General features: G+C 34.6%; 1 protein-coding gene across 1 annotated transcript in view; it reads left to right on the top strand.

Moving 5' to 3' along the window:
• The window catches only part of LOC109057116 (fibronectin type III domain-containing protein 3B-like), a 58,667-nt gene extending 36,143 nt beyond the window's left edge, over positions 1-22,524 (top strand). The window contains exons 9-27 of the mRNA XM_042714502.1: positions 947-1,089; positions 1,273-1,332; positions 1,935-2,073; positions 2,674-2,727; positions 3,320-3,444; positions 4,030-4,204; positions 5,215-5,301; positions 6,014-6,149; positions 6,229-6,300; positions 7,250-7,368; positions 7,479-7,584; positions 9,258-9,445; positions 10,629-10,742; positions 11,279-11,428; positions 12,864-13,150; positions 15,708-15,917; positions 17,784-17,950; positions 18,411-18,538; positions 21,683-22,524. Coding sequence (XP_042570436.1) covers positions 947-1,089; positions 1,273-1,332; positions 1,935-2,073; positions 2,674-2,727; positions 3,320-3,444; positions 4,030-4,204; positions 5,215-5,301; positions 6,014-6,149; positions 6,229-6,300; positions 7,250-7,368; positions 7,479-7,584; positions 9,258-9,445; positions 10,629-10,742; positions 11,279-11,428; positions 12,864-13,150; positions 15,708-15,917; positions 17,784-17,950; positions 18,411-18,538; positions 21,683-21,982 — 2,760 coding nt within the window. The 3' untranslated portion in view covers positions 21,983-22,524. The remainder of the gene's footprint in view (positions 1-946; positions 1,090-1,272; positions 1,333-1,934; positions 2,074-2,673; positions 2,728-3,319; positions 3,445-4,029; positions 4,205-5,214; positions 5,302-6,013; positions 6,150-6,228; positions 6,301-7,249; positions 7,369-7,478; positions 7,585-9,257; positions 9,446-10,628; positions 10,743-11,278; positions 11,429-12,863; positions 13,151-15,707; positions 15,918-17,783; positions 17,951-18,410; positions 18,539-21,682) is intronic.
• Positions 22,525-26,504: the final 3,980 nt, after the last annotated feature.

The following is a 26,504-nucleotide window of genomic DNA, read 5'->3' as shown; positions in this document are numbered from 1 at the left end:
AAGAAAATGTTTTATATTTGAGGTCTCTGAGACCCTAAATGTAAGTAATGTTTTTCATAGAGAATGTTTGAGGCATGTTATCAAGTTAGATTTGTTTTATAGTATATCTTTTTTTAAGAGAATTGTGTATTCTATTATATTTTTGAGATTATATTATATATTTAATGTATTTACCATTTAAGTGTCTTCTTTCTGTTATATCACCCTGGAAAACTAATTCACATTCTACACATGAAGCTGTTTCTGCGTCCCTGATTGGTGCTGATGCATTACAGTTTCATAAATTAAGCATTTTTCGGTGTCTTTAGTCATGAGCAGTTCCTTTAGCGTTTTACTGATGCAGTTGACGCTCAGATGTTTGTGATGATACTCCTTATAGCGCTTGCTTTCATTCTTTACTAATACAAAATTGCTTAGTTTGAATGGAAAACAGCAAGTATCAAATCAATAGTCTGGTTTGCCGTGGCTGAAGCCTCTTCAGATACAGATGTTTTTGTTTTGTGAGCGAGCAGTCGCTCTCTGCTCCGAGCAGCTGTGGAGGATGTCAGCTGCAGGGTGCTCTGACTGATGCTTCATTCACTCAACACGAGTCTGCCGTAGCCTTGGCACCCAAACTAAGTACTATTTACAGCTGCCTAGATTTATTGATGTACCAGACATCATAAATAATTCAAAATTACAATTCTAATGGACCTGTCTTTCAGTCGTTTCACTTTGTTTTGGACTTTAATCTTCTACCAGGCTCTTCTCTGAAAACTGTTTCGGACTTTCTGTCTGGTTGTACAGCTTTTTTATGCATGTAGAATAAAAATAAAAATAAACTTAAAATATTAATTAAAATATATATTTTTTTCATAAGTTTATGTACTTGTAGATTTTGAGGTGAAATTTCAAGCAGTTATATTGTGAAACAAAATGTGAATCTGTCATTGTTTTAACCCTTCAGGTGTCAAATGTACAGTCCCGCTCCGCGCTTGTGTCATGGACGTCTGTTTCTGTATCGGGATCATCTGGACGGGTCCCTTCCTGTAGTTACGAGCTCCAGCTCAAGGACAAGGGCCGAGATGGGAAATACAAGGTCGTGTATAGGTAAGGGCTTTTGTCTTTACAAATAATTGTATTCATTAATGTGTTCTGAGTCACTAAAGCTCTTCGTTTTCTGTCATTAGTATAGTTAAATAACATTCTTTCATGCTGAAGGTGGCTTTAAAGAATGCTTCATCCATCTACTCCCACAAACAGACTTTCACTCTTAGTCTGTCTCTGTTTCAGTGGTGAGGAGCTCCAGTACACCCTTACTGACCTGAGACCAGCCACAGACTATCACGTCAGGTAAGAGTAGTGTTTCACATTTGCATTTAGTACACACTTTTAACCAAAGCGACTCACAAATGAGTACGGTTGGGTATCGAAATCCATGTACCAGATCGAACCAGATTTTGGTGCCTCATTTCAGTGCCGCTTAAATGCCTAAGCTGTCGATTGAAATGGTGCTCCTAAACGGACGTAAGAAGCATCATCACTGCACGTGATCACTAGTTAAATTATACTGCATCCATGTGGTTTCAGAATAATCAGAAAAAACCCGAACGATACCCAACCCTACAAATGAGCTGAAACTCTCCATTAACTGACCACTTTGAATTTCATTTGAGTGCTGAGGAGAGAGAATCAACGTGATATCTGATTACCGTGACTAAATGAAAGATTATGTATGCTAAAAATGGATTTGTACTTAAATATGGGAACTTTCTGGATCTAAACTCTTATGTTAAATGGCACAATACTGGCACAGAGTGTTCTTCTGGTGGCTACAGCGGATACGGCATTCAAATGCATTGAATCATTTCAAATGGCAATAGCAGATATTCTGTATTTTTTCTGAATTACTCTTGACCTCATTTGGAAATTCTCACCATGTGTGTGTTTTACAGAGTCAGCACAGTGTGTAACTCTATGAAAGGTCCCAGTTCGGATGCGAGGGCCTTCACTACCCACAGTGCCCCTCCTGATACCCCTCTACCGCCCAGACTGTCCCATCGCACCAAGAGCTCACTCACATTACAGTGGAAGGTATGCATGACTGAAATGCATTGAATTCTGTACTATTGTGCAAAGTTTCTACAGCCACTAAAATTTGAAGTATCTTAGGGTTCGACTATATTTGGTAATGGTGGAATAGTTTATGTTGATTTATTAATAATTAATGCAATTATTTGTTGAACATTCCGTGTTGCATCATGCCAAGAAATTCTCCTTTACTGTTGTAAAATCACTGTTATGTATGACCTCCTGTCAATATACACACATTATTTAATCAATTATTAACAATTTTAAACTGTTTTCTTTTTGCTTGACTTTGTGTCCTTGGATTTATGTGGATTTATATTTTTATATATAAAAGTTTTAGGTCTGAGTGATTTTTTTTTTTTTTTAATAAGAAATTAATGCTTTTATTAAAGTGACAGTAAAGACATTTTTAATGTTACATTTTATTTAATATATTTAAACTGATTAAAACAGCTGTTTTAAACAGTAACAATGTTTCAGAATATTACTGTTTTACTGTAGTTTTGATCAAATAAATGCAGCATTGGTGAGCATAAGAGACTTCTTTCAAAAACGTACCAAAAAGCATTTAATTGGTAGTGTATATCTGATTTTTTTTTTCAGCCCCCTGTGGACAATGGCTCAAAAATCACCAATTATGTTCTAGAATGGGATGAGGTATGTATCACCTCTGTAAATTAATTTGGTTATATCCTATGTGTGCCATCTATGATTTTTCTTTCTCACTCATTTCCTCTCCATCACTTTCCTTTCCTTTCTTTTTTTTTTTTTTTTCTTTTTTGTGACTGTGATGTTTTTTCCCTGTCCCCATGGCATGAGATGCTGGTCCTGTGGCGACTGAGGCTTTAACCGACTGTTCCGCTTTACGCCATACTTTACACTACTTTAGTTCTTTTTATTTACTCAAAGCTTTTCTGACTCATTAAGAGTTCATTAAACCTCCTCAGCTGTGGCGGTGCAGCTCCAGAAGTGTCTGAAGATGCTGGCAGTGGTTCTTCCCCACAGAATCCATTCAGAATACCTCTGCAGTTAACCTTAATTAAATTCTGCCTCCTGTTGTTGTGACAATTAGCACAGCTTCCAGCAGCAATTTTGTTCTTCTTGTTGTTCTTTTCATGTAAAGAGTGTTGTTTTGACACCGCGTGTGACTGCTGCTGTCCTTTTTTGTATGTTTTAAGATGTTTATGATATTCTTCTCATCCTATTTGTCATTCATGACTGCATCGTTTTATCCTCGTTTCATTTTCAGGGAAAGAAAAACAGCATTTTCCATGAATATTATGTTGGACACCAGCGGCACTGCAAAGTCATGGGTTTGTGCCCTGCTGTCGGGTACACGTTTCGAGTGGCAGCTCTAAATGATATTGGCACCAGGTTTGTTTGTTTGTCTCTTACAAAAACACACTTAAAAAAAAAAAGAATTAAATTATAACCAGTAATACCATGTTGTTGTTTAATTTTTTGATTTAATTTTTATTTTGTTTTATTTTTAAACATTTTGTTTTCAAAATACCATTGATAATGAATACAACAATATTTCAGTTATATGGTTTTCCATTTTATACTACCATTTTATTATGATACCGCCATAGTATTTATTTTTAAGGGGTATTTCTGAGGTGAAGGTGAAATATTGTTGTTGTTTTTTTTTAATTGCTTTATGATTTACTTCAAAAAATCAATATTTATTAATATAACCCAGCAGCCTATGTGCTTTTAGTTGTACGCAATTTAATAGACTTTTGGCCCTGTGGTGTCCTAGCGTTTAATGGTGCAGTAAATGAAAACATTCTCCTCACTACTCTCTGTGAGTGGTGGCAGTGCCATTTCACCGGGGGAGAAAGTCCAGAAAGTTTATACCTTTGTGCTTCTCACACACTTTGATGATACACAGATATGTTTTATAATCTTTTTATTACTGTACGAATACATTATTATTATTTTTTTTTTTTCCTGCAGTGGATTCAGCACAGAAGTCGTCTTCAACACCACCGGAAGTCTCCCGCAGACGTCCTTACCTCCGCGGCTGGCACAGGCAGGTCCATCCTGGGTTACGTTGGAGTGGACGCGACCAAACAGCTGCAGCAATGAGGAGGTCGTCACTTACACCCTGGAGATGCAGGATGAGACCAAGGTGTTGAACTCAGCCCTACTGCCTCCATCCCATATTCCCCTGATCCCTTGTGCATTAGTCATTATGGCTTTCTGTTGTCATAACATCTACCAAAAATAGATATTCTCAGCATTATACGCTGGACATCATGTCTCTTAGCCGTTTTTTTTTTTTTTACCCTACTGGTTTCTAGTTAATTGCCCTTGCCCAGAGTTGTCGGAGTAAATGGACTCTTCTGGATCCATGACTAATGCCTATCATGTTTCACACCTCAGGCTGATCGAAATATTTTGAAGAGATTTAATCCACATTATTTTTCATCTTGCTCATTGCTGTTTATTTTTGATCATATACAGTAATTGTAGAATCTTGCCCTTTTTAATAAATTAATAAACCACAAAATGAGAAAATAAACCACAAATTTGATCGTAAATATGCTTATTCTCAATCTCATATCATAATTATATTTATTTACGTTATATTATACATTGTGATTTTTTTTATTATATTTGATATTTATTTGAATGTATTTTACATAGCAGATTTTTATAATTATGCAATATATAATATTAATCATACAACACAATCCCACTTTAAATTCATGCAACAACATCTGCTTCTTATTTTGCCTCTGTGATGGGGCACATTTCTGAATGAAACAACAGGATGTAACTTAATTTTGTACAACAGCAGTTAGTTTGATCATTAAAAACAGTGATACTTGCCAGACTGAAGGGAAGGTATTGAAAAATAAGAGGCATTGGTGATGTCATCCAACACAGAAGTTTGAAAGATTCAACAAAATCTAGTTGTGGTGCGAGTTTAGGGCAGGACTAGCTTTTGTCTGAATTGCACGTTATTCTTCTTGATTTTCACTTGTGGCACAGAACTGACACACTTCCTCACTTCAATCTGTTTGTCAGCCACATTGCAGTATTTTCAAGTGCAAGACAATGACTTTAAAGCAAAACTGGGAATAATTGTTCCATACTTCACTTCCTGACACCTAATGGATGATGTGTTTTTGGCAGGGACTGGACTTTCAGGCAGTGTACAGCGGTTTGGAGCTGAACCGTAAGGTGGAGACCCTAAAAAGGAACACACAGTACAAATTCAGGGTGAGTGAAGCACAGCTTCAGGATGTTAATGCCACGACAACCCAAAGCCAACAGCTAAGGTTTTTATTTATTATATTAACGGATTATATTGATTTATAGGTGCTGCGTCCTTTTGTTCTCATGCACAACTGTATACACAAACAAACCCTCTGTGCTGGTGTTTAACTAAGGCTCTAAAAAAGCATATGTTCCCCAAGCACCTTTCCTTCCTCATTTCCTTCTTTGCTAATAAGGCAATTATGCTAACCTGGAGCTGTTTCTCCGATCCAGCAGTTGTTTCTGTTGTTGGGTGACCGTGAATTGATTTCCCGTGGTGGTGTGTGTTAAAGGCTTTTAGTCTAATCTCTGAGAAGGCAGAGGACACTGCGTTAGCATTATCAGGGGAGAAAGACACTTCAGAGAGGATTTAAATGTCGCCCTCTGCGAAGCTGCAAGTGATTGGGACGCAAAAGTCATGTTGTCTAGTTCACAAAAAGTGTGTCCTGAAGTCTTCAAACTTTTCAGTGCAGCATTTATTTGAAATATAAATCATTTGTAACAGTATACATTACTGTCACATATGTTTAATTGAATGTGTTTTTCTGAAAATCTTACTGACCCCAAACTTTTGAACGGTAGTGTATATAATTAAATGTATGCATCCTCTATACTGCAGAAGTAGTTGTATGGTAGTATGCTTCTTAACTGTCGTCTTAACTGTCGCCCCCTACAGCTGATCACATGTAGTGGTGAGTGGCGCAGTGCACCGAGCTCTTTGCTTGTGTGTAAGACGACCCCAGACAGACCCGGACCCCCTGTGAATCCTGCAGTAAACGCTGTCACATATCACAACTTCTGTGTGACCTGGGGTAGGAAAGTCAGCTTTTTATGAAAAGTTTATCATTACGTTCTAATCTTCACTGTTTTTTTTTTTTACAATTAAATCAGAACCTCCACAAGATGATGGTGGATCTGGAGACTTGACGTATGTCCTGGAGATATCAGAAGGGAATTTAGAAGGTATTTCTGAAGGTTTCATAATTTAATTCATGTTTAACAGCATGAAAACCCCTCAAATATTTGCCTTTATTTGATGTCCATGTCACATTTCAACCCAAAAAGTAAATAAGTGGATAAAAAAGGATTTTGTAAAAATATTTTAGGACCATTATTTATTTATTTTTTGTATTGCCACATACAAACAAACATTATTATGATGTATAAATAGTTTGTAAAAATTGTAAAACTTTTCTATTTTCTTTTGCAGTATTTTCTTTTGTATATGATTATGCAAATTGAAGGGGAAAATGTGATTAATTATTGTGAAAATAATGCATAAATTATCAATTTTTGTAAGAAAGTACACTGCTGTTGTTGTTGGGATATTATGTTTTTGAAAGCAGTCTCTTATGCTCAGCAAGACTGCATTTATTTAATTAAAAACACAGTCAAAAGCAGCAAGATTGTGAAATATTATTACAGTTTAAAATAACTATTTTCATATTTTAATGTTTTAAAATGTAATTTATTCCTGTGATGCAAAGCTGAATTTTCTGCATCATTACTCCAGTCTTTAGTGTCACATGATTCTTCAGAAATCATTCTAATGTGCTGATTTGCTGCTCAAGAAACTTTTATTATTATTATTAATTTTAAAACAGTTGAGACAGTGGAAACAATAATAGAAAGCCAAAAGAACAGCATTTATTTGAATTAGGATTTTTTTTGTGACAATGTAAATGTCTTTACTGTCACTTTTGATTTAATGCATCCTTGCTAAAAGTATTGATTTCTTTCAAAATTAAAAAAAAAAAAATTCTGACCACACACTTTTGAACAAGTAGTCATTTTCTTTCAACAGTATAGTTTCTATTTTTTTTTCTTTTGATTTTGCTGTCAAATATGACTCTGCTGTGTTCCTGACAGATTCAGTGAGATAGATATTTAATTCATCTGTGTCTGTGTTCAGAGAGTCAGTGGGTGACACTCTATAGAGGACCAGAGAGGAAACATTTGTGTGAGGATCTAAAACCAGCAACAAGCTACTCCCTGAGACTCAGCTGTGTGAATGTGGGCGGACAAAGCCTGGTATAAGAACCTTTACAAGTTAATTTACTGATTCCCAGGCGGATTCATGTTATAAAGTCTCAGTGCACTTATAGTGTTGTATGTTGACTGTTGATGTGTTGGTTGTGCAGTGCTCAGATGATTTGACGGTTCGTACTCATATCCCGCCTCCTGGCCGCTGTCAATCCCCAAGGACTGTGGGTAATGTCAAACACAAGGAGATGACTTTGCAGTGGGGTGAGTGGGCTGTTTTTTATTTAAATTTTTATTTATTTTTTGATACATTTTAATTGTCTTTTCCCTTTTTGAGTCTCAAAGTAATATACTAATTATCTAAAAATAGCTTTTTATTTGTGGAAAAGAGCTTTTTTCGCTTATATGTGACCCTGTTTAACAAATCACTCAATTCATTTGAAAAGAGGTGAAATTGCATTTAAAAACAAGCTGAAGGACACTCATCTGCTTTTAGACTAATCATGTTTGCTGCCAGGTCAACAGGTGAAGTCTTCAGAGGATTTATAGTTATGGAACGCTATTGAAGTCTAAAGTCCAATTTACCCAGAATGCACCTGGACCAACTGAAAGTTTTGCACCTACTTTTTCATGCTGTTCATGCATTACATAACCCTGTTTAGTGTATGGGTTTGTGTATGCATCTCTGTGTTTGTGTGGTTGAGGCAGCCAGAGATAAAATGCACTTGTTTGTTAGTGATTATACTCCTGACTCACTGTTTCTGAGTGAAGGTGGGCTCATTTAAGAGCTGTCTATAAATAACTGTGAAATAGCAGCGCTGCTTTGAGCCATCCACGCTGACTCTTTAAATTGGTCAGCAGGCGTGAGCTTCCCTGCATGTTCTCCATCACTGCAATTGATCAATTCCTTCCTGTAACCAGTTGGTACAGGGTTGTAGAGGGAACCGAGAATGTGTTTTGGTTTTGAGAGGTTGGTGGCGGAGGGATGTCTTCTGAGGTCATCATAAAGTCTGTGTCTGGGGCACGTGAGCGTAACTGCGACAGCAGAATTGCATTGTGGTTTCACTCTAAGAGAGGTTCTGGAACAAAACAGAGGCTCCGGAACATTCAATATGTCTCATAATAATTGGCATAAGATTATCATTTGGTGTGCGAATTATTCCAAAAGTAAACAAATTTGATTATTATGAACTGTCATTTACATGAGGAAAAGGAAGGTAAATAATTGACGTGGTTAGCGTGTAAATTAGCTATAGACTGCTTGTCTATATGTAACGCATCAAGACTGCAAGAAGTTTTTTTTTTTTTACAATATAGGCTTTTATTAATTATTAATAATAATTAATAAAATGATTCTTTCAACCACACCTCCACTGTCATAAAAAAAAAAAAAGAACCAATATAAAATAAAAATAAATAAAAATAAATTATTATTATTATTGCAATATACCATTTTAGTAATTAATGATAAAATTATAATAATCCTCTTGCTACCTCAACTCATTATTATTCGCAATTTTTGAATGAATAATGATAATAATTATTATTATATTATTATATTTTTGCATAATACACTTATTGATAATTCATAAAAGGCCTCTTGCCAACTCACCTCCCTATGGAAGTTTGTTTCTCACAATTTGGACTTTTCTTCTTAGAATTTCAATCTTATATCTTATAATTCCAAGTTTAAATCTCACAATTGTGTAAAAAAAAAAAAAAAAAAAAAAAAGTGAGATAAGAATTCCCAATTACATTTCATATTTTATTCTGTGGTGGAAACAAGAACCAGAATTGCAGATGTAAACTCAGGATATGTGAAACGGTATTATTGGTGTGGTCATGTATATTGGACTGGAGTGATGGATTATGCTTTGACTTTTCCGCTTTTAAATGACATTTAAATTTCTTTGTTTCTCCCACGTACCCATCATTAGTTTCTCCAGATGGACCTTTGTGTGGTGAAGAGAGTGAAAATGTGGAGTTTAGCTTGGAAATGTGTGCAATGGAGGAGGGTTCGGAGCCAACGGAGGTGTACTGTGGATCCAAAACAGAGTGCACTGTGGGTAATTTGCTCCCTGGCACCACCTACAGGTTCCAAGTCCGTGCAGCCAACAGTGCTGGGGTAAGTCATCCTGCATGCATGATCCAGCTATTTATGAATGAACTGGCTCTTTAATAAATGAAACACTGAACAAACTACTTGAAATCGGATTTGTTAAAAAAAAGGTTTTAATAGAATTTCAAACCATATGGATGTGCTTTGGATTGCATTGTAAACATCATTGTATTACGTATTACATTTACATTTATGCATTTAGCAGACACTTTTATCCAAAGTGACTTACAGTGCATTCAGGCTATTTTTTATTTTATTTTTTTTTTAACCTAACATCATCATCTTAATATATCAAAATGTATTGTTTTTGATTTGGCTTGTTTTTTCCTGTTCATACTACAACAAAATAAGCAGCAAATCAGTGTTATTATCATTAGCTAAAGCTGTTAAAATTGTTAATTGAAAATAAAATTTAAATGTAAAACCAATCTAATGTAAATGTGTACTTGGCAACTAACTGACATGAGATAAGTTTATGTTGAAGCACTAAATTACTAAAACTAAAATTAAAATGAAAACTAAAAATAAATGAAATTTAAAAATATTAATAAGTACTATAATAGTATATAGATAATACTAAGTCAGATTTACAAAAAGTTGCATTTTTGCTTTTGAAATAATGCAAAATCCATTTCGTTCCATCTCCCTTGGGAAATATTTTTGGCTATGATTTTTTTATTTTTTTTGGAAAAGAATCTAGTATACTAATCCAAAATATTCAGCCCATTCAAGTGGTTTTAATTCACCAATTAATGTTTTTCTTCCCAAGTGCTACAACATAAATAGTATATATTTTAGTGAAGGGAACTAGGCTAGTATTTTAGATATTTTAGCTTTTATTCCCTTTCATAAGCAGTGTGTCAGGGCAATTGCCTCTCATACAGCTATATTTTTGTCACCCTAGCTCCGGTGGTATTGCCTTTCTTACATGAAAGCCACGTTTTATAACAAACCCTCTACATTGCCTCAGGCCAATAAAGAGATCTGCTGTCTGCCTCGGCAAGGATATTAAGAAGCTAATTCAGCCATCACTGGAGATGGATGCCTAACACAGTGTAGCACCTTGGGTTTACCTGCCACAGAAATAACAGATTTCCCTCCTTATGGTCGAACCCAGGCCATTCATTACCATATGAGACAGCTGAAAAAGTCCTAAATCTCAGCCATTTCTTTCGCTTTTTCCCCTTAGTATGGACCATACTCTGAATCTGTGGAAATAAGCACTGCCGCCGGCCCCCCAGGACAATGTAGTCCACCTGCCATCAATGTGAGGTCACACACCTGTGCTGATGTGACCTGGGAGGTAAGTCAGCAAGAGGCATTCGCACAGTATACATGCAGTAAATGATGAATCACTGTTATCTGATGAAATTGCCAGAGTGATTTTCTGCTGCATTGAGAGAGTAATCAATTTTCAGAAGCAAAGATTGGCTTTGGGACTCATAGAAAGACAAAATTACTAGAATAGACTCTCAACACGGCTACAGAAACTCCATATAAACAGCACCATCGAAAATACAGCATATTTCCTTCATCGATCATTCAGAAAATGCCAAAGACTGATTCTCTGCAGTGAAGGTGGCAGATTGGGTCCATGCAAAACCTTTTCTTCACCAATTGCACTTTCAGTCCCTTCTTCTCAAAAGACTTGTGACAAAGGGCCTCCTGTGATTTGTTCACAATGAAAATGAATGTGATTTCTGCATTTTTGCATTCTGTATGCTATCCTGAGAGGCTGTTTCATATATTAGCGGCACTTAGGATGCATTAGCTCTCTTGTGTTTGTCCTGATGAAACCGTTTCCTGGAGCGTAACACTTGCTCTGATCTCAATCCCCAGAACAAAGTGAGCTCTGGGATAGACATTTCTGAGTACCGGCTGGACTGGGGACGTGATTTGGACTCTCTTGAACTGGTCTACAGTCGAATGGAAACTTGCTTCCAAATCTCTAACCTGGAGGCATCAGCGGACTACTGCTGCAGGCTACAGGTAATTCATGATGTGTCCAACATGAGACATTTCCTGTTAGGACCATGAGACATTGCTCAGATAGCCGATTATAAATGAAAACAAGCTGAGAAGGGAGCTTTTTTTCACAAATTTACCATTTATTTAGACAAAAGCATAGTTCATTTTAGTTAACTGACATTTTATTTAATTTTTATTAATTTTTAAGATGTATTTATTAGTTATTTTTGGTTAATTTTCATCCACTTCAAGATATCTAATGCTATGAAAAAAAGCTGTTAAATAAGCTTTGTCTAGTAGCTATATTGTAGTGGTTGACTGTTTTTAATGGTAATTTAAATTAAATGATCATATTGATTTTTAGGGATTATAATAAAATAACTACAATGTGTTAATATTAGGTATGTTAATATGTGCCATTTTCCCAAAATTTCTGAATTGAAATAAATTGCAGAATTATTTAATTTAAACACCATTTTAAAGAACATTTAATTTATTTTCCTCCCAAATTGTATTTTTCTATTTTCAAAAAACAAAAGTCAGTAAGTTATAAACGTTATACTTAGATAAACCACTGAGCATTTGCTTTAACATTTTAGTTTTTGATTAATCAATAATTTAAAGTAAAATGAGTTATGAATAATCATCTTTCTAATTTCCAAGGAAACGCATTATTCTAATAGTTCCTGAAAGTAATGTAGCTCATATAATTGCTTTGAGCATAATCACATTGAAATGCATGCATTACTGGCAGCTTGCATTTTAATTAAACAAACAAGAAGAGTGTAAAACCTTAATCACACATTGTCAACACTTGTTAGTGTTTACAATGAATTTATAAGAATAAAGTATTATATGAAAAACAGCCTACATGCATTGGTGTGTGCATTATCATTGTCTCTTTGTGAACTGGTTTTAATGCACCAAAAACAAACCTGAACATTATGCAGATTAGACATTATAAGCAGTAATAGAGTTCAAATGTTAGACTGTAGCAGAGTCATCTATGGAAATGTTCTGACCTTTGGGAGCTCCTCTTCACATTTAATTGGCTTTGACTCACTGTCAGTTATGAACTAATGGCAAAACAGTCTATCAGCACCAGAGTGAAGAGAAGTAATTTGTCGTTATACTCTCCAAAATACCGTTGACAAACTAAAAGCATGATATATATATATATATATATATATATATATATATATATATATATATCTATATATATATATATATATACAGTATAAAAAATATATATATATTTTACAGCATATATATATATATACAATATATATTATATATATATATATATATATATATATATACATACATATATATATATATTAATATATACTACATACATATATATATATACATACATATATGTATGTGTCAAAAGATTATCCATTTAACTTGTGTTTAAAGGTGCTTTTTTTATTCTTTTTTTGTATCCGATTGATAGGCAGTTAACCAGGCAGGGGCAGGCCCCTACAGTGATCTGGTGATGTATCGGACCCCTGCGGCGGCCCCTGATGTCGTATCTGGATTTTGCTGTGTTGACCACCCTTTGAACCCAACAGACAATGAACCCTTCTCCCACTCCACCTGTCTGGCCCTTACCTGGGACGAGCCTCACTGTAATGGAGCAGAAATCACCTCCTACAGCATCTCAATTGGAGACCGCATCTTCACCACCAGAAACGAAACCTGTCACATTATCAGGGACCTGCTGCCGGACAGCGAGTACAGGTGAGCCGAGATGTTGTTTAACACTCTGTATCTCTTTTTCTACCACCGTGCATCATGAGCACTTTGGTGGAGGTCAATGTTTGTGCATTAGTGATGACCGGGGACTTATTTTCCCATGGTCCCTGTAATATACAGACGAGTGCTGGTGAACCTCGAGCAGGTCCCTGAGTGAGTATGTCAGTGCTATTAGCTTTACAAATGGACTCCACTTACATCTGGTTCATGATGTGTTCAGCAAAATGGTGCTTTCTGGGTAGATTCAAGAGTATTTATGTAACTTTGCTGTTAGCAGGGTATCTTTTTAAACAAGATGTACTGTGGCACCATGGTACAGTGATGTTTTAGATGCAAATTCCATTGTACATTTTCAGGGTTTCTGTTAGTCTTAAAAAGGTCTTAAGTATTAATTCACCCTGCCACAAATTAAAGGGTTACTCCACCGCAAAATGAAAATTTTGTCATTAATTACTTACCCCCATGTCGTTCCAAACCTATAAAAGCTTTGTTCATCTTCAGAACACAATTTAAGATATTTTGGATGAAAACAGGGAGGCTTGAGACTGTCAACTGAGATTTGTCAAAATGGCGCTACGCTGATTTGGAGAGAGACAGAGTAGAGGAATTGTTGAATAAAGTCATTATTTTTGTTTTCTTCGTGTGCAAAAAGTATTCTTGCACCCACATAACCTCACATTATAATAACCCATAAAAAATGGACTATCCTGATGATGCTTTCCATTCTTTCCTGGACCTTGACAGTGTTATTTATTTGGCAGTCTATGAGACAGTCTCAAGCCTCCCGATTTTCATCCAAAATATCTTAAATTGTGTTACAAAGACGAACGAAGCTTTTACGGGTTTGGAACGACATGGGGGTAAGTGAATAATGACAAAATTTCCATTTTGGGGTGGAGTATCCCTTTAAGGCCTTAAAAAGGTCTTTTTAAATTTTATTTAGTTGTTCTTAAAATTGTCTTAAAGAATTAAACTTACCTTCATAAAAGTGTAATTACCTCAAAAATACTGTAGTATTATGTAAAAAAAAATAAAAACAGTATTACAGTAGTATGTGTCTAAAAACCATGGTATATCCATATTTAAATATTGTACATTTTAACAAGTGCAATCATCCTTATGTAATATGGATAAATATTAAAAGGAGGAGCTTCTTAACAAATTTGCATGAGGGAATGACTCTCTTGCGATCTACCTGCCAATGGGCTTCCGGAAAGTGAGTCTGTTAAATGTTATGTATAGGCTTTAATTTGGGATGAATGACAACATTAAATGGACCTCTCCATTGGGGTACTGGACAGTGAAACACATCCTCAATTAATATGCCTAATGCACTCATAATAATCATATGAACGTATGAATAATGTCTCTAATGGAACTAGAGGTTTCGATATCTTTCTCAAGCAGTCAAAAAATAACATGTTCCAGCTCACCCTAATGACCCAGTGTTACCAAAACCTAATTGGACACCTAAATTATATGAATATTAAAGCATGAAATAACTAAACATTAAACCCTGTGGCCTCTGAATAAAATAAATCTATATACAGTATATACCTGATTTTAAGGGTGGTGTAGCTTTCAGATACTTTGGTGTTCCTCCATGTTTTCTGAATTCATTCAGTATTTTCCAGAGTAATGTTAAGTGCTTTAAAACATGAGTTATAAACATTGTGAGAGACTTTTTAATAGAAACAGAAAGCTTTAGGTTTTGTAAATAAGCTTTTTTAGAAATCCCATTGAGACCATAAAAAGTGCTCATGCTCTCGTGAGGTTATTTACACATTGCTTGTTAGATTTTCTGCTTCCATTAGTCCTAGAAAATAGTATGCAAAGATGTACTTGTGCAAATCAATATTTTTTTGGATAATTCACTCAAAAATGACATTCATGTTGTTCCAAACCTTTCTTCTTTCTATAAAACACAAAAAGAGAAATTTTAAAGAACACACACACACTGCTCTTTTTAATTCAAGTAATAAATGACACTTAATACAACTGGTTCATATGCGTTTGTATAAGTGCAAATTATGTTTGTTCCACAAAAACAAAAATCATACAGGTTTGGAACAGTATGAGGGTGATTAAATGAATCCATGATTGGATTCTTGGATATCTATAGATAACAGAAATCCTCATTTGAATGCAAGAGCAACACTTCAGCCAGAGAAGATCATTTTCCCCTGTGCCATCAAACCTAGTGGAAAGGTCACAGAGCAGCTTGAGGCTGAAGATACCGGCATGCTTTAACCAGGATCGACAAATAAAACAAATAAGGCAGAAAGTGAACAAATGAAGGCCACTTTGGGTGAAGCTGCAGGAACTACTGACTCTTAGTTAGCTGATGATGTGGATGGATGGAGTTTTTCTTAGAATAACTTCTTAGAATTTCTTGGAGTTTCCTTAATATAGTTTATAAAAGGACAATAACATCAAAAGACAACAAATAAATAAAATCAAAAATTAACTAAAGAATTAACTAACTACATAACAAGACTGTATTGATTTAAAACTATGTTTCCCCTCTCTCTGCTTTTCTCAGCCTGCAGATTCGAGCAGAAAATGAAATGGGCCCTGGGCCCTTCAGCCAGACCCTAACGGTGAGGACCAGACCCCTTCCGCCGTCTCCTCCAAGGCTGGAGTGTGCAGCGGTCGGACCTCAGAGTCTGAAATTACGCTGGGGTTTCAGCAGCCGAAGTCAACTCACCGACGACACTACCTACACCCTGCAGATGGAGAACAGGAATCAGAGGTTCGCAGTGAGGGAGTGTGTCTAGGGATGCGCAAAAGTGTTAGCTAGGCTAATCTGAATTCATTTTTAGGAAATGAATCATTTTTAAAGTGTCTGCTGAAAATTTGAGAGACAAAAAGTACAAAATGTATAAAAAAAAAATATTTCCAGATAAAATTTGTTTTGGAAAATGCCATACAAACAAATACTAAAAATAGTTTATTTTACATTTTAATAATAATGGTTAGAAAAGTGTCTGTAACTCAAAGTAAATCATTTTCAAATATTATTTTAATAATTTGTTTAATTAGAAATTAATTTGACATTAATGCAATGACAGTGTACAAGCTAATAATTTTACTTTGCAAGCAACATGTTTTATTTATAAAATCATGCTATTTTTCTTGCACAGTAGAAATGAGTCTACATGATAATACAGGTTTGTAGCTGTTTTTTTTTAAGAAGGTGATCTATAGGATCATACTTGAGGGTCCTTGGCATTAAAAGACCTAACCCCCTAATATGGACCTAATCTCTGTAACCTTTTATTGCACAAAAATATCATATTCCTTAAAATTATAGAAAAGTGCTGCTTTGATGGCAGTAGCAGCGGATATGTACGGGTATGAATTTTAAAAAGTTTACTTTATTAAAACAGATACATTCTTTTTTTTATGTCTTTGTAGTATTTAAGTTTTAGTTTATTTGTTTATTTTATTACTTCAACAAGCATTAGAAATAAAATATAAAGAACTTATTTTATTTCAGATATTTACCAAGGCAATCTTTCTCATTTACATTGTTTATTTCAAGTTTTTTATTTTATTGTTGTAGTTGAAACTTCAGCTTATGATAATATCCCAGGTTCATAATTAAAAACAATAGTCTTGTACTCGGCATCAAAAAAATCATGTAAATGTTCTTCTTGGTATATTAATTTTATTTATAGTGAAGCATATCTATGTGTGTGTTTATGCATGCACTTCCTTGCTTTAATTTGTCCCTCATGCACCCGTAGGGCAGGTTCTTCTCTCTGATGTAAGCGTATCATCTGAAAAGCACATTTTGTGTTTGTGGGTCCATTAAGGTAGAGTCGGCTAATGAGAAGACTTTATCTCAAAGCGCTGTTGGGAATTAGATTAGGAGACTCAGGGTTATCAAGACCACCTGCCTTAATGCTTTCTCAGAGTCGCTCGTCACTGACCCACAGATGACTCGTTTAGAAGCAAATGAAGGCCAGTGTTCTTCAGTTTTGAGCTTTCAGCCTCAGTTCTGAAAAATTTTAACCATATAAACAGTGAAGTCTGGACTCTTGAATGGAGGTAATGAAGGCCTGCCTCTACCTCACATTTTTTGCTGCCTTCATGCATCTTATTAAAATGACATGAAAGGAACGATTATCTCAACCAATCATCCTAAAAAAATTCCCTTAGCACTCAAGACTTTAAAAACAAATACTAGGCTCTTAATGATTGAAAAAAAAATCATTAAAAAAATAATGAATTGGTCCCACTTTATATTAAGTGGCCTTAACTACTATGTACCTACAATGTACTTACTGTGTTCATATTGCATTGCAAAACACATTTGATACTATTAAGGTTAGATACAGTTATGGATTAGTCTCTTATTTTGTGGTGTGGGTAGGTTTAAGGGTGGGTTAAGGTGTAAGGGATGGGCCAACAGTGTAATTATAAATGTAATTACAGAAATTAATTACATATGTGATTACATGTAGGTATTTTTTAAAATATAAGTGTATGCACACAATAAGTGCACTGTACCAAATGATTCATTTAAATGTAAGTACATAGTAGTTAAGGCCACTTCTTATAAAGTGGTACCAATTAATTTTATGTTTGTAACAAGCTTTCATTATCTTATTAGGTTTGTGGTGGTTTACCGAGGTTCAAGCCACACTTTTAAGCTGCAGAGACTGAGCGAATCGAGCCAGTACCGTTTCCGGATCCAGGCGGTGAGTGAGGCGGGCGAGGGACCGTTTTCTGAGACGTACACCTTCAGCACCACCAAATCTCTGCCACAAACACTGAAAGGTACCACATTTATTTATACTCGCTTGTACAGGTACAAAAGTTTGGGATCACTATCATTTTTTTTTTTTTTTATTGAAATAAATTTTTACTTTTATTCAGGGGACGTATTAATTTAATCATGAGTAACAGTGAAGACATTTGTAATGTTAAGAAGGATTTGTGAAAGAATATTAATCAGCAGACATTGATAATAATAAGAAATTTTACTTAAGCAGCAAATCAGCATATTAGAATGATTTTTGAAAGATCATGTGACACTGAAGACTGGAGTAATGATGCTGAAAACTTAGTGTTGCCATCAAAGGAATAAACAACATTTTAAAATATATTAAAACAGAAAACAGTTATTTTAAATTGTAATAATAATTCACAATTTTACAGTTTTTACTGTTTTTAATCAATAAAGAAAAGAAATGGGTAAAAAACAAAACAAAAAAAACTGACCCTTTTTTTCCCTCAGCCCCAAGAGTTGTTCAGCTAGAGGGAAATGCCTGTGAGGTCACATGGGAGAGTATTCCACCAATGAGAGGAGACCGAATCAGCTATGTGCTACAGGTGCTGGGAGGCAGAGATTCTGATTATAAACAGGTAAGATCCAAACTCCTCATTAAACCTCCTTTTTTTATTTCCTTTGAATCGCGTTTAAAACTACTGTCCCACTCAAATTGTTTCCAAGAACTTTGGCTTGTTGGAAATGTTTGGAACTTTTGTTTAAATGGCTGAGATAAGAATATCATGTGGTATTTTCATTTTGTTGCCCTGAAGAAATACCATATTTTTCCATGTTAGATTTACATATGGTCATAGTCCCTGCAGATGAGCTGTTGATGAATGGAATTCATTCTGAACAGGAAACGGAAATGGGGCTCAAGCTATTTGCATCATTTTCTCTTCTTTCCATTTTATGTCTTACTCGTCACAATCAGCATTTGAATGAAATCTAGTGCTTCCAAACACACAGTTCCGCAGGATTCATTAAATTGTGTTGTGAAGTTGGAAAGGACACAGAAAGAGGGGAACATGTGATTATCACGATAAGGGTCCATTCAAGTGTGCAGTCGCTTATTGTTTTGAAATCATTTCTGGTACGCCACTTCCATGCTGCGATAAATTGAATGGAAGTTCACAAAATTTCAAATTGTATGAATTTATTTATTCATTAAAAAGAGAAAACGCTCCTTTCCCCATCGCATCCTCTGCCCTTTTTAGTGAATATCATTGGGTGACTCTCACATAGAAATATCCAGGTTTATACATCACTCCAAATTCAAAAGAAAAAACAGAAATTATGTACAGGTATTTTAAAGTTGTTGTTTTTTTTTGTTTTTTGTTTTTTTTTTAACAATAATCACGATTATTTAAGGAGTTTTTGCCACCAAATACTCATTACTGAAATGTGAAAAAATTGCATTATTTTTTACTTTAATATAAATTAAAGTTCACAGAATACATCCAAATATTTTTTCTGTTTAAGTAATGTATAAACACCCCTAAATAATAATGAATATAGATCCCTTTGTACTGAACAAAAAAAAAAAAAAAACGTTAAAATAATAAACTAGATGAGGACTACATGAAGATTAAACATAAATCAGAGTTTTCTGACTTTCACGATCACTAGGTCATTCGCTTGATTTCTACATTATTTCTGTGTTTTCACACTGGCTATCTCTGTGGTCCAAAACCTCGCTCCATTTAACTGTGTATTACATTCAAAATATGCTCTGATTGGTTGTAATTTTGTCACACAGAACAGCAGTTTGTTTGAAGGGAGTGTGTCCTGGATATTTTTTGTGATTCCCCCTTATAGTCATTCATCTGTTCTGTTAAATTCAGCCTCAGTAATTCACTTGCTGGTGCTGTATTCCCTAAAAAATGGAGTTCCCCAGGCTCTATATTAGCTTAATTAACTATTTAACTGTACAGCCATTTCCCCCATTTATGCAAAGACCACTAGAAGCTGATTTTAATTCACTTCCATTATTTATTCTTTTTTCTGTTATTAATGCATGAAGTATTCAAGATTAGGTCAATATTTTCTTCATCTTTAATTGGAAGTAATACAAAGACTAATTATGCATATGTTGGTCTGTCATGGCAGTAATATCAAAAATACCAAAACTGAGCTACCGGTGTTTGAGAGGCTTAAAACCTCTTGTGTTGCCATGGAGACTAACTGTGGTCCTTCTGAGAGCAGCATGTGAAAGGTGGAACAATGTCACCTCAATACGTTTGTCTTCAACAATGTTTAGGTGCTTTTTTCCCCCTATGTTTTTATTTTCCATTTGCTGAGTGGTCTTGTTTTTCTGTGTATGTTCCCATGCTTTTGGGTCAACAACTGCAATTGAGTGAGCTATTGTCATGTCTATGTAGTGTTGACGGTAAAAGACAGAATAATTTGTTTCGGTTGATTTCTGAAGCACTGACTTTGTCATTACTGCTGCGAATTTAGCTTTTTTTGTGTACATCTACTGTTCTGTATTGCACTTGTGGCACGTACAGATTATTAGGTCTATATTTTCATGGTTATTAATGCAGTTACCTGTTTCATGCAGACATCCATTTTTTTATTTTTTTATCTTCTGGGTTGTTTAATTTTTCAGTTCATTTGTCTTGAGTTTGAATGAGTCTACCATCAAGGTGTTTTTAATACACTACAGAGAAAGAAGGTTTGTATTTCAAGCGAGTAAGAACATTTATGTAACTCTGTAATCATCAGTGTTTTATGAACAAACAGAAGTCCAGCCCTACAGTGTCATTCTTATATTATATTGATCCTGACAGTGTTGCTCGTGCTCCAAATGAAAGGATTATGGTGGCTTGTTGAGATTCTCTTTGAGGGGACTAAAGCTCTGAAGATTCATCTTTTGTAAAATGTGGGTCAGAGACAGAGTGCAAAGATTGTTTGGCCTTCTTTTTGGCATCTTGGATGTTTTTTGCTTTAACCAGTAAACCTAAAACCTAGTACCCTGTGGTTCATTCTTTATTTGTTCATTTACTGTAGCTACCCAAATCAATATATTTATTGTTAAATTCTTTTTTATTATTAAGGATAGAATATAAATATGTATTATTTGCAGATCTCCTTAATTCCTATCATAGTCCATTATTCCTTCCTTTTTTTAGTAATTTATTTATTTATTTAGAATATATTTAATTATTTATTTACATCTATACATTTGCATTTACTTTGTAATACATAATTTTTTATGCATTTTTAATAATATCTGATTAAACAAACATAATGAATTTATTTATATATTTTTATAAATGTATTTTATATTCCATCTCAGTCATGCTGTATAATAATAATAAATATAAATATACAAAATGTATGTATACAAAAAAAAAATATTTGTCGTTATTGTTATATACGGATGCTACTATATAATAAATATACAAATATAATATATGCAAAATGTATTAGAAATAAACCCAAATGCATACATATGATTAAATCTGTTTTGTTTAAATAAATAATACTACTATTATTTATTTATTATTTTGTTTATTTAAATAAAATATAATAAAGAATAAACATTTTTATATAAAAATAATATTAAACATTTAAAAAAAAAAAATAACATTCTGAACTAATTCACACCCCATTCCTATGTATAACATAACATAATTTTTCATGATTATTACATTCATAATTATCCAAAAGTGCACACAGTGAAAGAGAAATTTAAACTGTCTGGGCTAATGCATTACTTTCCTTCTGTCCTTCAGGTGTATAAGGGAGATGAGACGTCCTTCCAGCTCTCTGGCCTGCAGTGGAACACTGACTACCGCGTGCGTGTGTTTGCATGCAGGCGCTGCGTGGACACCCTCCAGGAGCTGTGCGGGTCCTTCAGCCCATCTGCCCACTTCAACCTGCGGCGGCCTGACGCCACACTGGGCGTGGAAGCAGATATCACCAGGGTGCCCATGGGCAAAACCCTCACCGATGAACAGTTTGCTGGCCTCATAGTATTTGGGGTGGCCTCTCTCTCTGTCCTAATGGCCTTCCTGCTTCAACTTCTGATTTAGAGCCATTCTCGTCTCTTCAGTTTTTAAACTACAGCTTGCAGAACCGTTAATGCAAAGACTGTTTTTGGTCATTGACCAAAATACACCTTTTACAGTTTTAAGAACAATCACGTGAGCAGATTTCATGTTTTTTTTTTTTTTTTTTTCAGGTTTTTCTATAAGATGAGTTACAGCTTTAACAAATCAGTAATGATGAAATGTACTGTTTGGCGTCTGTGCCTATTTTTTTAAGTTTAAAATGCTGTGCATATTTTTATATTTAGGAGATTTTAACACTAAAGTAATAAGTGGCCTTCCGGATCTCAAGTTTGAGTATCAGATGCATATCTGAGGAGGTTTTTTTAATGGTCAGTTCTATTTATCTTTAAATCAGTGTCTAGACAGCTAAACGGCATCAATGCTTTCGTTCCCTTATCTGTGCCCCAGGAACGTCTGTATAAAAGCTTTTTAAAAGCTTTAGTCGTTCTCTACTCTCTTGTTTGTCTTAAAAAAGGTGTCCTTGGGCTGGTTGTAAAAAAAAAAAAAAAAAAAAAAAAGTAAAGTAAAAAAAAAACACCTGCAACTGTCAGTCCAAAGAGAGTCAAATGACAGTCTTTGCAATCAATCATCAGTGTACAGCGTTGTGAAGTCTGGAGTGTTTGTATCTCAGGGACTTGGGAGGGCCATGTGAACCTGTGCCTTGAAATCCACAAATCCAAACTTTTGTGACAAATCATTTCAGATCTGCTGCTTACAGTATTCCATTAACCCTTACCCTGGTCACATTATACATGACATGATCGTGTTTACTAGCTCAATCAGCCCTTGACCAAAGTTGGTAAGCATTTAAGATATAACAGTTTTGTTAGATTTATTTATGCTCTATTCCTGTACTTTATAATGGAAATCACAGTGCAATCTTCATTTATTTATTACAAGAATCAGATACGTCATTTTCAACATTTTCCTCATGTAGCATGTCTTTTTATAAGGGGGATTATGACAAATCTTTATTTTATTATTTTCCAAATATAGCACAGCATTTTAACATCATTAACCTGTCTTATTTCAGATATAATTGTATTGTTTTTATTCTGTTCATTGTTTATTTCAATTCTGATTTTTTTTTTAAATTGCTTTGGTTCAGAAAATGTTGATATCTGATCACTTAAGGCTTTTATTTTAGATTTTTAAAACATATTTTTCATTCTACTTCTTTTAATCATCTACTCATCTACTCTTCATCTAGTAGACTATATATGTATTGCTGAAGTTATTGGAAAAACATTCCATTGTTTTCTGATTAAAAGAAGTTGAAATGACTTGACACTAGAAAACTTGAAGTGGAAACACTTGAAGAACACTTTTTAAGAACTCAAGACCCAAAATTTTTAAGTGGAAAAAATAAATACTTTTTTATTTGTTTGTTTTTATTTTAGCCGCATTTAGCTGGACATCAGGTAAAAAGTGGCCTAGACATAGATTTCCATGCTTGCATATCGTTTTATGAAAATCATTCCATATTACCATTTTTTTAAAACATTACTGTCACATTTATTGATGTAAATTATAATCGTAGACATATTTAAAAAACTACCGTATCAATTAAAATGTATAGATATTGAAAATACTACCCTTTGTATTTAAGATGATTATGTATCTGTAGTATATATGTAATATATTTATACACAATAAATTTTTTACAGTTTCTGAAATGAGGTGTTTGCATTTCGTTTACATCAATTATATTAAGTTTTATAAATGTATTTATTCGATCATTTTAATTAACTTTTATTTTTCCTTTCCCCTACAAAAGGACACAAAATAAAACTGTTGAATATATATATATATATATATATATATATATATATATATATATATATATATATATATATATATATATATATATATATATATATATATACAGGTCCTTCTCAAAAAATTAGCATATTGTGAAAAAGTTCATTATTTTCCATAATGTAATGATAAAAATTTAACTTTCATATATTTTAGATTCATTGCACACCAACTGAAATATTTCAGGTCTTTTATTGTTTTAATACTGATGATTTTGGCATACAACTCATGAAAACCCAAAATTCCTATCTCAAAAAATAAGCATATCATGAAAAGGTTCTCTAAACGAGCTATTAACCTAATCATCTGAATCAACTAATTAACTCTAAACACCTGCAAAAGATTCCTGAGGCTTTTAAAAAACTCCCAGCCTGGTTCATTACTCAAAACCGCAATCATGGGTAAGACTGCCGACCTGACTGCTGTACAGAAGGCCATCATTGACACCCTCAAGCGAGAGGGTAAGACACAGAAAGAAATTTCTGAACAAATAGGCTGTTCCCAGAGTGCTGTATCAAGGCACCTCAGTGGGAAGTCTGTGGGAAGGAAAAAGTGTGGCAAAAAAAACGCTGCACAACGAGAAGAGGTGACCGGACCCTGAGGAAGATTGTGGAGAAGGACCGATTCCAGACCTTGGGGGACCTGCGGAAGCAGTGGACTGAGTCTGGAGTAGAAACATCCAGAGCCACCGTGCACAGGCGTGTGCTTTTGAACCAGAAACAGCAGCAGAAGCGCCTGACCTGGGCTACAGAGAAGCAGCACTGGACTGTTGCTCAGTGGTCCAAAGTACTTTTTTCGGATGAAAGCAAATTTTGCATGTCATTCGGAAATCAAGGTGCCAGAGTCTGGAGGAAGACTGGGGAGAAGGAAATGCCAAAATGCCTGAAGTCCAGTGTCAAGTACCCACAGTCAGTGATGGTCTGGGGTGCCATGTCAGCTGCTGGTGTTGGTCCAGTTGTGTTTTATCAAGGGCAGGGTCAATGCAGCTAGCTATCAGGAGATTTTGGAGCACTTCATGCTTCCATCTGCTGAAAAGCTTTATGGAGATGAAGATTTTCGTTTTTCAGCACAACCTGGCACCTGCTCACAGTGCCAAAACCACTGGTAAATGGTTTACTGACCATGGTATTGCTGTGCTCAATTGGCCTGCCAACTCTCCTGACCTGAACCCCCATAGAGAATCTGTGGGATATTGTGAAGAGAAAGTTGAGAGACGGAAGACCCAACACTCTGGATGAGCTTAAGGGCGCTATCGAAGCATCCTGGGCCTCCATAACACCTCAGCAGTGCCACAGGCTGATTGCCTCCATGCCACGCCGCATTGAAGAAGCAGTCATTTCTGCAAAAGGATTCCCGACCAAGTATTGAGTGCATAACTGAACATAATTATTTGAAGGTTGACTTTTTTTGTATTAAAAACACTTTTCTTTTATTGGTCGGATGAAATATGCTAATTTTTTGAGATAGGAATTTTGGGTTTTCATGAGCTGTATGCCAAAATCATCAGTATTAAAAACAATAAAAGACCTGGAATATTTCAGTTGGTGTGCAATGAATCTAAAATATATGAAAGTTTAATTTTTATCATTACATTATGGAAAATAATGAACTTTTTCACAATATGCTAATTTTTTGAGAAGGACAAGTATATATATATATTTAATTAATTAATTTATTTTATTTTTTTTCTGTTCTTGGGGGCCTATTATTTGATTGTCCTTTTGGTAAAAGGTTTTTTAAAATGTATTTTCAGAATCAAATACAAATACGATCTGTATAGTCAATAGCACAAAAACATTCATTTTAAAATCAAGTAATACTGCATGACATTAAAAACTTTATATATATTACACAATAACACATTCCAAAAAATGTATCACAGTGTGCATTAAAGGAAAATAAACACAATATATTAACTTTCATAAATATTAAAAGTGTTTTACAAACATCTCAAGAAAAAGTTTTAATTAGAATGTCATTGCCAACAAGCAACATGGGCTTACACAAAACTACTGTGGCAGCAGTATTCACAAACCTCAGTAAGTGCACTTTTTATGGCTGCTACACATTTAATGTAACATAAAAACACAAGCTTGGTGAATGCTTTTTATGGAATGGGATTTTATCATTCAGCACCATTGTATCTCACCCACATTGGGTGCAATGTTAAGAGTGCTTACATCTACAGTGCTCTTGTCATCCAGTACTTCACACAGTTTAAGGCATTTTTGGGTTAGTGTGCAGCTCATAGAGTTTGCATGGATACCAGGGTAGAGGGAAACATTACACTTCTGGTGTCTGCTGATGATGGTAATACCAGTGCATAAACATTCTCGTAAAATAAAATAATATTTGGTGTATGCACAAATTATGTTGCGCCTAAAATGCAACCATCAAAAAAAGCTTCTTTTTTTTTCTTTTTTTTTTTTTAAATACCAAAAACATTTCAGTATTAGATTACTATATAATTTAATAATACTGTTTTCAGGGTTCAGCAATTTGATAGTTATTTTTAATGCTATGTACAGGTTAAAAAAAATATGCAAAGGCTTCTATGAAATCAGATAATGGTTGAAATTAAATGCATATCACCAAAAGTATGAGGTTAATGTTGACTCTCCTTTTCACTCTCGTGAGGATTAGTCTGTTAAAAAGTGCACATTTATTAAACGAGGCTTTTCCTGTG

This window comes from Cyprinus carpio, chromosome A24 (genome assembly GCF_018340385.1).
Source record: "Cyprinus carpio isolate SPL01 chromosome A24, ASM1834038v1, whole genome shotgun sequence".
In the NCBI taxonomy this organism is placed as follows: Eukaryota; Metazoa; Chordata; class Actinopteri; order Cypriniformes; family Cyprinidae; genus Cyprinus; species Cyprinus carpio.
This window is presented reverse-complemented; position numbering and strand designations above follow the sequence as displayed.